At 40.2% G+C, this 14227-nt stretch overlaps 1 protein-coding gene across 1 annotated transcript in view; it reads left to right on the top strand.

The window, feature by feature from the left end:
* The window catches only part of LOC119908952 (scavenger receptor class A member 3-like), a 36092-nt gene extending 33126 nt beyond the window's left edge, over positions 1–2966 (top strand). Inside the window, exons 11-12 of the mRNA XM_038726922.1 lie at positions 543–720; positions 813–2966. Of these exons, the coding sequence (XP_038582850.1) occupies positions 543–720; positions 813–1303 (669 nt within the window). The 3' untranslated portion in view covers positions 1304–2966. The remainder of the gene's footprint in view (positions 1–542; positions 721–812) is intronic.
* The last annotated feature ends 11261 nt before the right edge of the window (positions 2967–14227 follow it).

The following is a 14227-nucleotide window of genomic DNA, read 5'->3' as shown; positions in this document are numbered from 1 at the left end:
CGTCTTCTTGTCCTCACCCTTGGGTTTCTGCTGCCTGATGTATTCACTAAGCCCTTCATCTTTGGGGGCCATCTTCCTGATGTACTCCTGGATCTTTGTCGTTTCATCCTGGACAGTGGTCTTAACTAGCCCTCGGCCTCCCTCGCTACTTTTGGTGTACAGTCTCAGGGTTCTGGATTTGAGGTGAAACCCTCCATGCATTGTGATGAGCTTTCTTGTCTTGATGTCAATGGCCTCTATCTCCTCTATCGTTCCACTTCGGAACAGGTATCCGTAGCCAGTCTTTGTGATGATCTAGCCGAGGGGGTTCAGGCCTATGCAGAACAGCACACTTGAAAAGCATCATTTTGGTAAAAATCTAAGGTACCTTTCCATAGATGCACCTCTCCTGTCTGTGATCCAAATGGTATCGTCTACATCCAACATTAGACACACCCCTCACCTGACTGCCAGTTCATGGATTTAATTCTGGCCACATATGTGATTGGTTGTCTTTTTATCATCCTTAAATGTTCTTTATTCTCCCCCTCTCTTTTGTACAGAACCTAAACAACACAGTCTTGTTACTCCTGCACTTGGCCGACACACTGAGACAGCAAAACATGTTGCTGAATGTCCGACTGGATGTGGATGTCAGGAACCTGTCCATGGTGATGGAGGAGATGAAGCTTGTGGATGTTCACCATACCCAGCTCATAAAGAACTTCACTATAGTAAAAGGTACCGTAGATATTGTCATGTAAAGTATGTGAGATTCACAACAGTTCATGTATACTTTATTTTTTTAACCTCATTATCCTCTATTTTAACAGGTGCTCCTGGACCACCAGGGCCCAAAGGGAACCGTGGTGAGACTGGCTCAAAAGGACCCATGGGACTGACTGGGAGCAAAGGTGACCGAGGCCCTATAGGAAGCCGTGGATCTGTTGGAGAGAAGGGTTCTATTGGGCCCAAAGGCGCACCAGGTGAAACAGGCCCCAGTGGCAATAAAGGGGCAGTAGGAATCAAAGGATCAAAAGGGTCTCTTGGTCCTCCAGGACCACCTGGTGAGAAGGGCCAGAAAGGAGATATGGGCCTCACCGGTGTAGATGGCGTCCCAGGACCCACAGGGCCTGCGGGGATCCAGGGTCAGGCAGGACTACCAGGCATCATTGGGCCACCAGGACCAAGGGGAAAAACAGGGCCAACAGGCCCACCTGGACCACCCGGAACACCTGGACCTCCAGGCTTGTCATACCCACATGACCGAATCAACACCCAGCAGCGGACCGTGACGGCTGGTACTGGGCCCAAGAAACAGTAGAAAGATGGACTCAGAGGTGATTTGTGTGATTTGAGAGATATAAACTGAAAGAATACAATCCATTGTGACTGGAGACGCAATAATCCATTTTTTTTATGGGATTACGCAAGATAATTGAGAACTTTATGAACAAATGCAACTAATTAAAATTGGAGATGGGGATTTAAAGGAGGCATTCCCCTGATATTATGACATGGCCACATGAAATGAACCAAGAGGAAGGTCTAAAAAATGGAAAACAGAACTGCTGCCACAGACTGAACTGAGAAGTCTAAAAGAAGACTATCCAAGGCCTGAAGTTGAGCGCTTTTTGGAAAGACCTTCATACATGGGTCTCATAACTACTTTTGATGATTGTTTTCTTGTAGACCAAAGCCAAAGACAACCCAAATACAACAATCCCTTTCCATATAAGAATTATATTGTGTTAATTTTTTTTATTACCAGAATTAAAACCTTGTCTTAGATGGTGAGATCAATAGGAATAAAAATACATCTTCTGGGAATTTTGAGTCTTGTCTAGTTGAATGTACTAGAAGCAAATAATATGTTTGAGGTCGTCAGGCCACGAAAACCTCATGGGAAATAAAATAAAAAGGAAGGCTGTTAACCACAGATTTTGACTAAAGTAGTGGTCTTTTCCCTGTTTGGACTACTCAGAGGTTTACATTCCAATGCACTACTATATGGGCACAGTAAAGTTACATTATGAAACAGTGACACATCCTTTTTGTTTCCCATTTTTAAATTGTAAAAACTAAAGTCAGCTTATCTTTTGTCATTTCAGAGCAGGTACTCTGAAGACTTGTCTTTCATCTAGAAACTGGGCAAAATTGAAGAATTCATGCCCCCTGAATTTAAAATGGAGTGCTCTGGTGACCTTTGTTTTACATTTTATGGGACATTTGCTTTTTTAGTTGCTGTAAGAATGCAGAAAGTAATAAGGAACTCTCTTGTTGACTCCTGTTGATCAAACAGTTTGGGAAATACACTCATTCACTTTCTTTTTGAGAGTTTGAAGAGAAGATAGATACCACACTGTGTGCGGCTGCTCGAGCCAGGAGGTGAGTAGTTTAGCTTAGCATAAAGACTGGAAGCAGGGAGAAACAGCTATTGTGAATCTGATAGTGCCATTACTGCCATCATCACATTTTACAATCAAGATACACCATTAGATTTAGAGGTGTTGGCAGGTGTAGTTTTGAACATTGGAGGAAGTCAGACTAGCTGTTTACCTCTGCCTCCAGTTTTTATGCTAAGCTAAGCTAATTGCCTCCCGCTTCATATCCATACCTTATGCACAGACATGAGAGTGGTACAAATCTTCTCATCTAACTCTTGGAAAGAAAGCAAAGTGTATTTTACAATATGTATTCCTTTGAGAAGTATGAAGGATGGAAAGGTCATTACTCTAGCTCATCACATAAATGAATAGTACTATTTGTAAACATGTCAAGTAATAAAATTAAACATTCACAAGTGGTTGTGATAGCGTAATGACTTATAAGAGGGTTTGGGTCTTATGAAACACACGTAAATAATCTTTTATAGCTCACAATTATTTTTTTTTACAAAAAAGGGAAACATACTATTTTGTAAACGTGTGTTGTAATGAAATGCGACTGGCTTGCATTGAACTTCAATAAAGTTTTTTTGAACAGCCTGGTTCTTGTCAGTATCCTACTGAACTTCCAAAGCAGAGTACTATTGTTGCCCCTGTGAAGGAAAGGGAGCGGTCATTAATTCAAAACACATGTCAACCCCTCCCATTAGATTTTTGAGGTTTGCTGCCACATACTCAAAGATATTCGATTGTCTAGATTTACCCTGTTGAGCCAACATAGGTACACTAAAAATGTGCCCTATAATAACATTTTTCAGTTTAGAATTTAGTAAAGTATAGGGTGCAGATATCTAATAAATAAGAACAAAAAAAATACCTTTTTGATATGCCCAAAATTACCTGTTGTATGTTTTATAAAGCAAAGCAGTTATCTTCTTCAAAATACTTTTAAGAATAATTTAATGTGAGCATGATTGATCAACAATCAGCAAACATGAATAGCAGAAACAGGCTTATTTAGATGTTTTGTTGTAGAACAGCTGATGACCTCCCTGTGGTGACAGTGCAGATCTCCGCTGGATGTTATTTTCCCAGTGTTTCCCCCACTTTCTCAGTGCTGGAACGTGACAGTCCTTGTGGGATGTGAGGAACCTGATCTCCAACAAAAACTTCCTTCAAGAATCCACCCAAATCCCTTATTCCTGCAGTCCCCATGACCATTCTTTTAGAGCATGGAACATTTTCTCTGAATCACTAGCTGTTTTGACCTCAAAAACCTGACGCAAAAGTGTAAAATTGCTGCTATTTTTGATTTATGAAGCATGAAATATAGCTGAGATCGACATCCAGTATTAGTCTTATCCATCGTCAACCGCTTATCCTGCGTACAGGGTTGCGGGGGGCTGGATCCAGTCCCAGCCGACGTCGGTCGCCAGTCCATCACAGGGCCACACATAGACAAACAATCAGTCACACTCACACTCACACACATGTGTTTGGACAGTGGGAGGAAGCTGGAGCACCCGGAGAGAACCCATGCAGACACCATGCAAAATCCACACAGAAAGGCAGGGACAACAACCTTCTTGCTGTGAGGCGACAGTGCTACCCACTGCACCACCGCACCACACAGTATTAGTCTTATGTGGGATAAATGCTTATAGGCTACTTTATTCTCACTTTAGACCTCCTTAAATCATACCAGAACCATTTCTCTGGTTTTTGGCCTTAGACTTTTAGTCTTAACTTGTGGTGAGGGTGACCTGCAAGTGAATCTCAACGATTCCCACATGTGAAGCCATAAATCACCAGGGGCCTCATGTATAAACGCTGCCCATGCACAAAAAGGTTAAGTACGCTGGTTGGCATGAACACGCGGGATGTATAAAAATGAACGTGATGTGAGAATGTGCGGGCCCTCCGCAAACATTTCTCTGACTGTCAGTAAACTCCAAAAGCGTCTCCACTCCAGTTACTGTGCATATATCGATGAGGTAGTCAAACAAAAACCTGATTATGTCTGTTAATACACAATAAAAGTTTGATCATGTTTCTAGTGGTTTAATAGCCTATCAAAATAAAATTTAATGTGAGAGGAATATATGATGATGCCTCTCACATATTTAATTTCACTTCATATTATGTTATCACTTTATCATAAAATGTCTGGAAATAAAGCCAGGGACAGTTCTCCCATAATCGCTACACTACATGGGCCTAGTCATCATCAGTCCTCATGATGCAGCAAAACCAACATTAAAAATGTGTTCACCTGTCTAACCTCCATCTTTAAATGATCTCCCAGGGTGGGGGAGACCACTAACTGAAGCTATCACTTTGGCGAGGTGTGAAGCCTACTCTGTATGACTGCTGGAAACATATAAATACTGCGTGACTTTCATATCAGTTACAGTAACATGCAGTGGATTTGGATAGTCAGCCAGCCACAGTCCCGATCAAACTGAGGTTCACTTAAGTAATATGGGAAAAAAGGCAGTGTAACCAAGGCTTGTTTAAATTGGCAGGGATCACTTCTTAATTTCAGGTTGCACTGTACACCGCATGCTTACTTGCAAGGTAAATTTGAGAACTTAAAAACTGCCAAAGGTCACCAGAGAGGGAGCTTAATTATTGTTTTTCTACTTTTCAGTGGCTTTTATTAAGTGACTATTACAGTGGCTAAACATCTCTAATCCTAGACACCACAAATGTTCCTCATGATGAAAAGATCTATATTGTGACCTTTTTGGTGACTCAGAAAAGCAGCATTGTTTTTATCTTTTTGCTGTTTATTCAGTGGGTTTTGAAAAGGTATCATTAACGTTAAGGTAGTATACTTTTGTGAAACTACAATAGCGAAATTAAGGATGAAACATGAAAATCTCCAACATGGACAGAGAGAAAGATAGCAGCTCTTTGGTCTGTCAAAGGAAGTGCAGAAGTGTGAGAGTAGGGCATAGTGTTCTGTAGCTGTGGTGAAAAACACCAGGCCGAGCCAGCATAAACCCCGGGGCCAGATGTGCTTGCTGGAACCTCTGCCAGGCCTTACTTTCCTAGGTGGAATATGTGGAGTTTAAACTTCATAAACTTTTTTTCCCTTAGTCATTAATTACCAGGATGTAACACTTCTCTGCCCCTCTTTCCACATGAACACTTTAGGGCTGATTGGCTGTGAAGTGGATTGAGTAGCTGTGATGTTCTGTAATAGAGTAATGGTTTGTTGCCTAATGCACCCCACAGGACCAGTGCTTTCTGCTGACTCAGTGATGTGATGTAATGCCTGCACATGGCTGAAATGAGATCAACATTTTGCAGCATGGCTCATTGGATAGCAATATTGGTCTTTCGGTCCTCCACTTTGATCTAGATTGTCATGAAATTTGGTTCAGACATTCATGGTTCCCACATGATGAATCCTACTGACTTTTGTGATCCCCTGGCTTTTTCTGTGAAACATCTCCAGAACTATTGGTACAGATATTCACATTACCCTCAGCATAAATTGTAATACAAAAACGTTTTATATAGGCCGACAACACTGGCAATTGAACCCTTATATTTTTTCTGGTGCCAGCTTTTCTCTTCTGTCAGTGAAGATGAAAATGTATTCAGAATTATTTCTCTTTATATTTCCCATTTAAATGTCATGCTTTCTCTCAGCCTTCTGTCACAAGGACATGGGAGACATTACCTAACCTGGACCAGCATACACACTTACACATATGCACATATACTAATACAATTTGAGACGTTAGCTAACTGTTGACTTGACAGGCCCCCAAAGAGCTCATTACGTAGACAGCTGTAAAAACACATTTGGCCTTTTACTCTGGCTCAGATAACCATTTTTCTTTGTGTGTGTGTGTGTGTGTGTGTGTGTGAGATCACACCTCTTGCAATGTGCGCAGTGAGTCAGCAGTTAACTCTGAAAATGAGTATTTGGGCGTATTTGAAGTACTGAAAAGGAAAAGAAAAGTCCCCACACTAAAGAGACAAAATCCAGAGTATTAAATGATTGAGGTGTGGTTAAGTTTACTAAAAAATATTTAAAGAAAGGGAACAAATGTTTTCAAATACGTCTTATTTTGTCATTTAGGTATGAGTATTGGTTGGATAGATAGAGGAATTGATTCTTAAACTTTGGGTTGCTGTAATCCAAATTAAGTTGAGAGTGCAGGTTGGCTGCAAACTCATGTTACTGTTCCCTCGATGTAGTTTTAAAACAATGAGTTTTTTAAAAAGGGCTGATACAATCTAGATATAAGATGCATACAAGCGGGAAGCTTCCGGTCTGAATCCAACGCAGAAGTCCCTTAAACCTGCATTCTATTAAACGGCCAGCAGGGGGCGACTCTTCTTGCAAAAAGAAATCCATTAGAAATAATGGTAAAATGACCCTATTTCTCACCTGATTTATTACCTCAGTAAATACTTTCAAAATGAATTTATGGTATAATTGCTAGTTTCAAGTCTTTTTCAATACGACATGACGTTCATTTCAAAATTATTTTCCCATTTAGAGGAAATTCAACCATAAAGCAGAGTATGTTTCGGGATTATCTATTATTTAAAAGTTGTTACCATGGCGACCTGTCAATCAGGATAGAGGTGACTCGTAACTGCGGCACAGTGTAAATTTAACCTGTGCCGTTGAAAAAGCTCATTAGGAGTTGGCTGTTCACTTTCTCTGGTGAGTACATTTAGTCTGTTGTTCGCTAGACAAAGTTGACAGCCCAGTTAAGGTGAATTACAGATGCACCTAGCTAAGCAAGCTAGCTAGCTCCACACACAGCCATCTGCTCCACCGTCTCATCCAAATAGGGTCACGTTCGGTGCCGCTGGTTGCAAAAACTCAACATGGCGGCGCCCTATTGGCCAGACTCGAGGCTTCAAAACGGCAGTCCACAAACCAACAGGTGACATCACGATGACTACGTCCACTTCTTATATACAGTCTATGGATGCGTATCATTGGGAGCATATCATGTATCCCTTACCACACACATATATGTGTTTCCATTAACCAGATCACAAATCTGATTGCAATCCATCTTTATTTTCTACTACATGCAAATCAGGGTCAGCCCTCCTCCATTCCACAGGGACATGGTAATATGTGGAGGGATTATTGGGTCAGAACTAAAACTAAAAGTCTAAAACTAAAAGTCGAAATCAGAAATGAATTTGGTATTTAGAATTGGGCATTTAGTCATTTAGCCATTTAGGATTGGGGATTTGGTATTTAGGATAGGGCATTTTGTATTTAGGATTGGGCATTTGGTATTTAGGATAGTGTCACGATTTGTGTGGTGAGGCAGGTTTGTGGACCCAAATGCAGACACGGGAAACAGGCAGGAACAGTTCAAATGGTTTATTAAACCAAAAGCGAGCACACTTACATTTGAGTGGCATTTTGAGAGTCCAAAAACAAGGTAATCCAACAAAAATCCAAAATCCAGGGAAACAGGGTGACACGACTAGTAAGGCAGGCTGGCAGGACAACACACAGCAACATGGGACAGAGCGTAAACACGCTACAATGACCGGATGAGGACTGAAGAGAAACACCAAACATATATACACCAGGGACTAACGAGCAGGGCGGGAGCAACACAGGTGACACACATGAGACTAACGAGACACAGGCAGGCAGGGAGAGAGGAGGTGATGCAGGTAGTGTCCTCTGTTTCTGATTAGCGGATGTCTATCAGGCCTCAACGTTACATCCATACAGGTGCTGGTCATATAATTAGAATATCATCAAAAAGTTGATTTATTTCAGTAATTCCATTAAAAAAGTGAAACTTGTATAATTTATACATTCATTCCACTCAGACTGATATATTTCAAGTGTTCATTCCTTTTAATTTTGATGATTATAAAATTCCAAAATCAGTATCTCAGAAAATTAGAATATTGTGAAAAGGTTCAATATTGAAGACACCTGGTGCCACACTCTTATCAGCTAATTAACTCAAAACACCTGCAAAGGCCTTTAAATGGTCTCTCAGTCTAGTTCTGTAGGCTACACAATCATGGGGAAGACTGCTGACTTGACAGCTGTCCAAAAGATGACCATTGACACCTTGCACAAGGAGGGCAAGACACAAAAGGTCATTGCTAAAGAGGCTGGCTGTTCACAGAGCTCTGTGTCCAAGCACATTAATAGAGAGGCAAAGGGAAGGAAAAGATGTGGTAGAAAGAAGTGTCCAAGCAATAGGGATAACCGCACCCTGGAGAGGATTGTGAAACAAAACCCATTCAAAAATGTAGGGGAGATTCACAAAGAGTGGACTGCAGCTGGAGTCAGTGCTTCAAGAACCACCACGCACAGATGTATTTATGTCCAGTGTAAAGTTCCCACAGTCAGTGATGGTTTTGGGTGCCATGTCATCTGCTGGTGTTGGTCCACTGTGTTTTCTGAGGTCCAAGGTCAACGCAGCCGTCTACCAGGAAGTTTTAGAGAACTTCATGCTTCATGCTGCTGACCAACTTTATGGAGATGCAGATTTCATTTTCCAACAGGACTTGGCACCTGCACACAGTGCCAAAGCTACCAGTACCTGGTTTAAGGACCATGGTATCCCTGTTCTTAATTGGCCAGCAAACTCGCCTGACCTTAACCCTATAGAAAATCTATGGGGTATTGTGAAGAGGAAGATGCGATACGCCAGACCCAACAATGCAGAAGAGCTGAAGGCCACTATCAGAGCAACCTGGGCTCTCATAACACCTGAGCAGTGCCACAGACTGATCGACTCCATGCCACGCCGCATTGCTGCAGTAATTCAGGCAACAGGAGCCCCAACTAAGTATTGAGTGCTGTACATGCTCATACTTTTCATGTTCATACTTTTCAGTTGGCCAACATTTCTAAAAATCCAATTGTATTGGTCTTAATATTCTAATTTTCGAAGATACTGAACTTGGGATTTTCATTAGTTGTCAGTTTTAATCATCACAATTAAGTGAAATAAACATTTGAAATATATCAGTCTGTGTGTAATGAATGAATATAATATCCAAGTTTCACTTTTTGAATGGAATTACTGAAATAAATCAACTTTTTGATGATATTCTAATTATATGACCAGCACCTGTATGTGTATAGTAATAATACCATACTAGGTCTGCCGGCTGAGACTTTATAGCTGCGCTGTTATGTTTTTCAGAGCACACAAACACTGTAAACACACACCTGTCACCTGCCCAGCATGGTGCTATTACCCAGAAACACAGCTTCTACACCTTATCTTTACAGTTTATACACACAGCCCACAACGGGGTTAATAGCCGCATTTAAAACCTGCATTTACCGACAGTAACGTAACTCATGCATGTCAGCAACAGTTAGCCAAGTATAGCTAACTTGCTAATGTTATCATATCTTACCTGCTTATCCTCAATCCCCATATCCCCAATCCCCAAAACCCCAATCCCCAAATCCCCAATACCCCAATCCTAAATCCCCAAATTCCCAGTTTTAGACTTTTAGTTTTAGTTCTGACCCAATAATCCCTCCATAGTAATACACCTGTCACTAAATGCCAAAAACACCAGAGGAAGAGTAAAGTCTGCAATTAAGCAATTTAACAACAATAACAACTTAACTAGCATTAGCTAACAACAATCTATAAACTAACACAAACACTGTAATGAATCGTATTTATGAACTACGAGAGAGACCAAAAGTTTTATCGTCTTCTCATGCTCTTACTTACTTAGTGGTTAAAAAGATCAGACATCAGATAAATGCCACAGCAGGTCTGTGGAGAATGTATTTGATCGTATAAGTATAAATTGCTGGAGCAGTTTTTCCTTGTTGCTTTAATGAGACAACAAACAATGAGAGAACAAACTTCAGTGTAATTTTAGTGTAACTTTAGCTGCCGTTATCCAACAAAGGTTGAGGTCAAGGGCAACTGAACTTGGTTGAAGATGCTAGAAGACGTTTCGTCCGTCATTCAAGAGACTTCTTCAGTTCTGCCGTTTGGCTGCCATTATCACAAGGACGGAGGAGATAGACCATGGACGATTTAGTTAGGCAGGCTATTTCCAAAGACTGCTATCTGACACAGTTACATTAAGGGAGGAACAAGAGATGGATGTATTTACACCTTGAATGCTTCTTGCATTCACACTTATGTTTTTTTGAGATTGGACTGCCAGCCGATCCATCCAAGACAAAAATAAATGGGCTCTCACTGAATTAGGAAGTGCCACAGCAGCAAGAAGCACCAGTGTTCCCCGGCCTGCTGTCACACTCCACACAACATCTGAAACCTCTGTTGTGGGATGCCTCCCTGCTTAAAATCTGCTGCTTTGGGTCATATTTCACAGGTTACATGTCTGTTTTTCTGAGTCCTCCAGACATATAGAATATACTTTACATGTATGCACCTGTTTGGAAAGATAGTGTCAATGGAGAGCTGGTCAAAGAAAAAAACAACATAAATACACAAAAACCTCATACATAAGACACATAAAAACACAGACTTGCAATTTTCTTGTCAAACACCTGTGGTTACCTTGAGCACCAGCCCAGCTCCTAATCCACTCTCTAAGACTCTCTAAGAATATTTCCTCCACTAAAGAAAAAAATTACTCGCCTGCAAAACAGCTTCGTCCAGACATTCTGAAGTCACGTTATTTCAATAAGTGACCTAACATTTAATACAGAGCCTAAATTAAAGTATTATATGTTTGTTTGCTTTGCATAGCAGCAGGGGAAACTGAGGTATTGTATTATTATAACCATGTGTCTGGAGTGAAGCTGCAGCCAAATGAGGAAGCTTAGTCTGCAGTGTTTTCCTTCATTTTATTTTTGGCACATTGATCCAGCATTTATTGGCACCAGAAAAACTGTATGAACTGGTTTCATTTTTAATGCTTATTTTATTGAAACTTATTCCTATAAAATGCTTCTTCCCAGTTATTGAAGCCTGAAAATCATAATGAGTAATACCTTAGAAATATAAATCACTACATGAGCAGAGAATAGATAGATAAGAAATCCAAATAAGCATGTCTGTTTTATGAACAATTTGTTATTTTTGTTTTTTTTATTTTTCACAAATATTAAAACAGCCCAAACGTCGAAACTTCAAAATTGTGTTGTGTTTGGAAAAGCTCTTGGGATTTTTCATTAACATGGAACTTGGTCATCTGATTCCCTCTTTTGCAATCGGAGATGTTTTGTTTATTGACAACATTCTTTGTTCTCCAGCTTTGTAAAACAACTAATTTGAATATAAAAGCTAAAAATTCTGGGTCCTGGAAATCATCATTTCAATTTAGCAGCATGATGACGTTGTAGTTGTGGGGTTGGTGGGTTTTTGTCTCATCACTTTTCTTGTTTGGTAAAACAAGCCAAATAGTGTGTGAGCAATGTAGAGCCCACATGGCAGACAGCTGTGGTAACAGAGAGGACAAGCCATGACAATTTCTCAACATTAAAAACCAGTAATTTGGTTATTGAAATAAAAACATATTTCTCTTCTTCATGGCCATCATCAATAAACTTCCCTCATCTCAGCCACAAAATATTTCAGACAGTTTGCAAACTCTGCCACTCAAGCAATTTTGCAAAGATTTACCACAAATCAGGGCTTCCCCGGATTATGCAAGAAGAAACAATACAATTGTATATCACTTCAATGCTCCTGCTGGTCAATTCGTCCTCAAGCTTGCTTGTGCAAGTCCTGTCAGTGTGTCACTACAGATTATAATCAGTAAAGTAGGGCCATATCTTAAAACACTGTGGCAGTGTCTTCTTTATCCAACTCATGTAGCAGCAGTGAGCCATGAGTTTCCAAGAAAGTAGTTTTGTGTCTTTAAAGCTCCACTAATCAATCTTTTTATATTAACAATGGATCAAATGATTATGTGTATTGTGAAATGTGTTGCTTGTAGTGATAAACCCACAGGGGATTATCACCAACTCTGAAGTTCCTCAGAGAGTTTTAGCAACTTTCAGCTCATTGTTTTGGTTTGTTTTTGACTCAGTGATTATGTTGCTCCATATATCCTGAATGGGTAAATAGGGAACTGTTTGCTAACACGTTACTAACAACGTGATAACAATCAAATGTTGAACCACAGTAAATTTAATTTCATTGTTTCCATAGCAAAGGCCAAAAACCTGTCACTAAAACAACTTCCTGTTTTGGATAATGGTTGTACACTGTAGAATGTTTCTTTAAAAGCTGCACCCAACACATGGCCCTGTACAGATACACAAGTCAGACCCTTGGTTAACCCTCATCCAGTTTTTTTGGGAGGAGCTGCAGTATAAAATCCTCTCTTCACTTCCCTCCCAGTGTTTATAATAAGAGAAGTTCAGCTGTTCTGAATGGAAACTGCTGCTTACAGACACTTTATTCTGCTCTTTCTCTCTCTTCTCCTCCTCACTGTTTTACTTCAAGTGAAGCAGCAGCTCTGCCAGAGGAGGGATGTTGGTCATTTACAAATTTAAATAACCTCTCGCCTGTGTTATGCAACTAAATGCTCCATACCCTGCCATACATCTGTTTTTCTCCATACTGTAACACTACCCTTCCTACACACACTGAACATAAACATTTACTGAGACAAACACATGTGCACACAGTTACTTGGTTTTCTGGGTTTCATTTGCCCATGTAGGGAATAAAAAAGACAGGAACGCTGAATTTATTTGTTGAAAAAGAGTCATCCATAAAACTTTTTTCAAGATACCTTGAAATGCATATACATCAGTTATTATTCTTTATATTGTGACTTTTTAATCCATGAAGATTGAATATTTGCACAACTTTCCCTAAAACAACAAAAGCGATGCAGAATCAGGAAAAACACATCAGAACCATTGGCTCCTTCCACTTATTTATATTTATATGAATTAGATTAATAGAAGGTCACAATTTACACTTTAACATACTGTTAAAAATCTATAAGGTATCCAGATGAGATGTTTACTATGTGTTAGTGCCACATCAATATGAACTACACAGCGAGAAGGTGCAGCATAATAGTATTACAAACACAGCACTTCTTTAGATCCCATTAAAAAGAAAACCCTGGTTGCAAAATGTGACAAAGTATAGTTGTTTTATGTTATAAAAATGCATTTCAGCACAGATAATTATTTCCATGGGGAGCAGCAGATTATGTCAAAGCTGTAAATTGGAAAAGGGAGCCTCAAATGTCCTGGTAGCAGCTGCACAATTGTTGGTTTGTAGGAGTCAGGGGGTCCCTGAGGCAATCAACGATAATTATGGGATGTTTATATATGACATTGCCTTAAACACACAAACATGTACGCACACTCAATCGGCCACCTACACGACACATTCTTGTATGCACACACGTAAACACAAGGAGAAAAAAAGACAACATTGTCCTCTGAATGGAATCAGATATGTGTGTTTTCTTATTTAAGTGAAGTCTTCTAGAGTCTTAAGATCTTAAAGTATTCAGTCTTCAGGATGATGGATTTCCACTGAAAATCTACTTTACTGATAGGCTAACGGTAACCCAAATCTAACATTTTTTTCTGCAGGTAATTCTTTCTGTGTTGCATCACAAATCACATTTTCCTTCTTCATATTTGAACAGCCTCTTCTCGCTGTCCAAACATTCCTCTTACAGACTTGCAGGAACCTCAGCAGACCTGGCTCCCATTAGCACTTGGAAACAATTCAGATATTCCTATCTGTGATTGATTGAGAGGGCCTGTTTACCCTGGAGCCTGCTAAGTAGTCACGAGTAGTACTGCTGACCATTCCTCTACTCTGAACGGATGCCCCAAGAGGATTAAAGGAAATGTTGGCCAACGTTTTTGGCCCCTTCCTGACCCAGAGAGGCTTTATTACGCTGTCATG

This window comes from Micropterus salmoides, unplaced genomic scaffold (assembly GCF_014851395.1).
Source record: "Micropterus salmoides isolate LMB-PRFRI ecotype aquatic unplaced genomic scaffold, ASM1485139v1 Ms_hic_scaffold_18, whole genome shotgun sequence".
Lineage (NCBI taxonomy): Eukaryota > Metazoa > Chordata > Actinopteri > Centrarchiformes > Centrarchidae > Micropterus > Micropterus salmoides.
The sequence above is the reverse complement of the archived record's forward strand: the minus strand, read 5'-3'. Positions and strand labels throughout refer to the sequence as shown.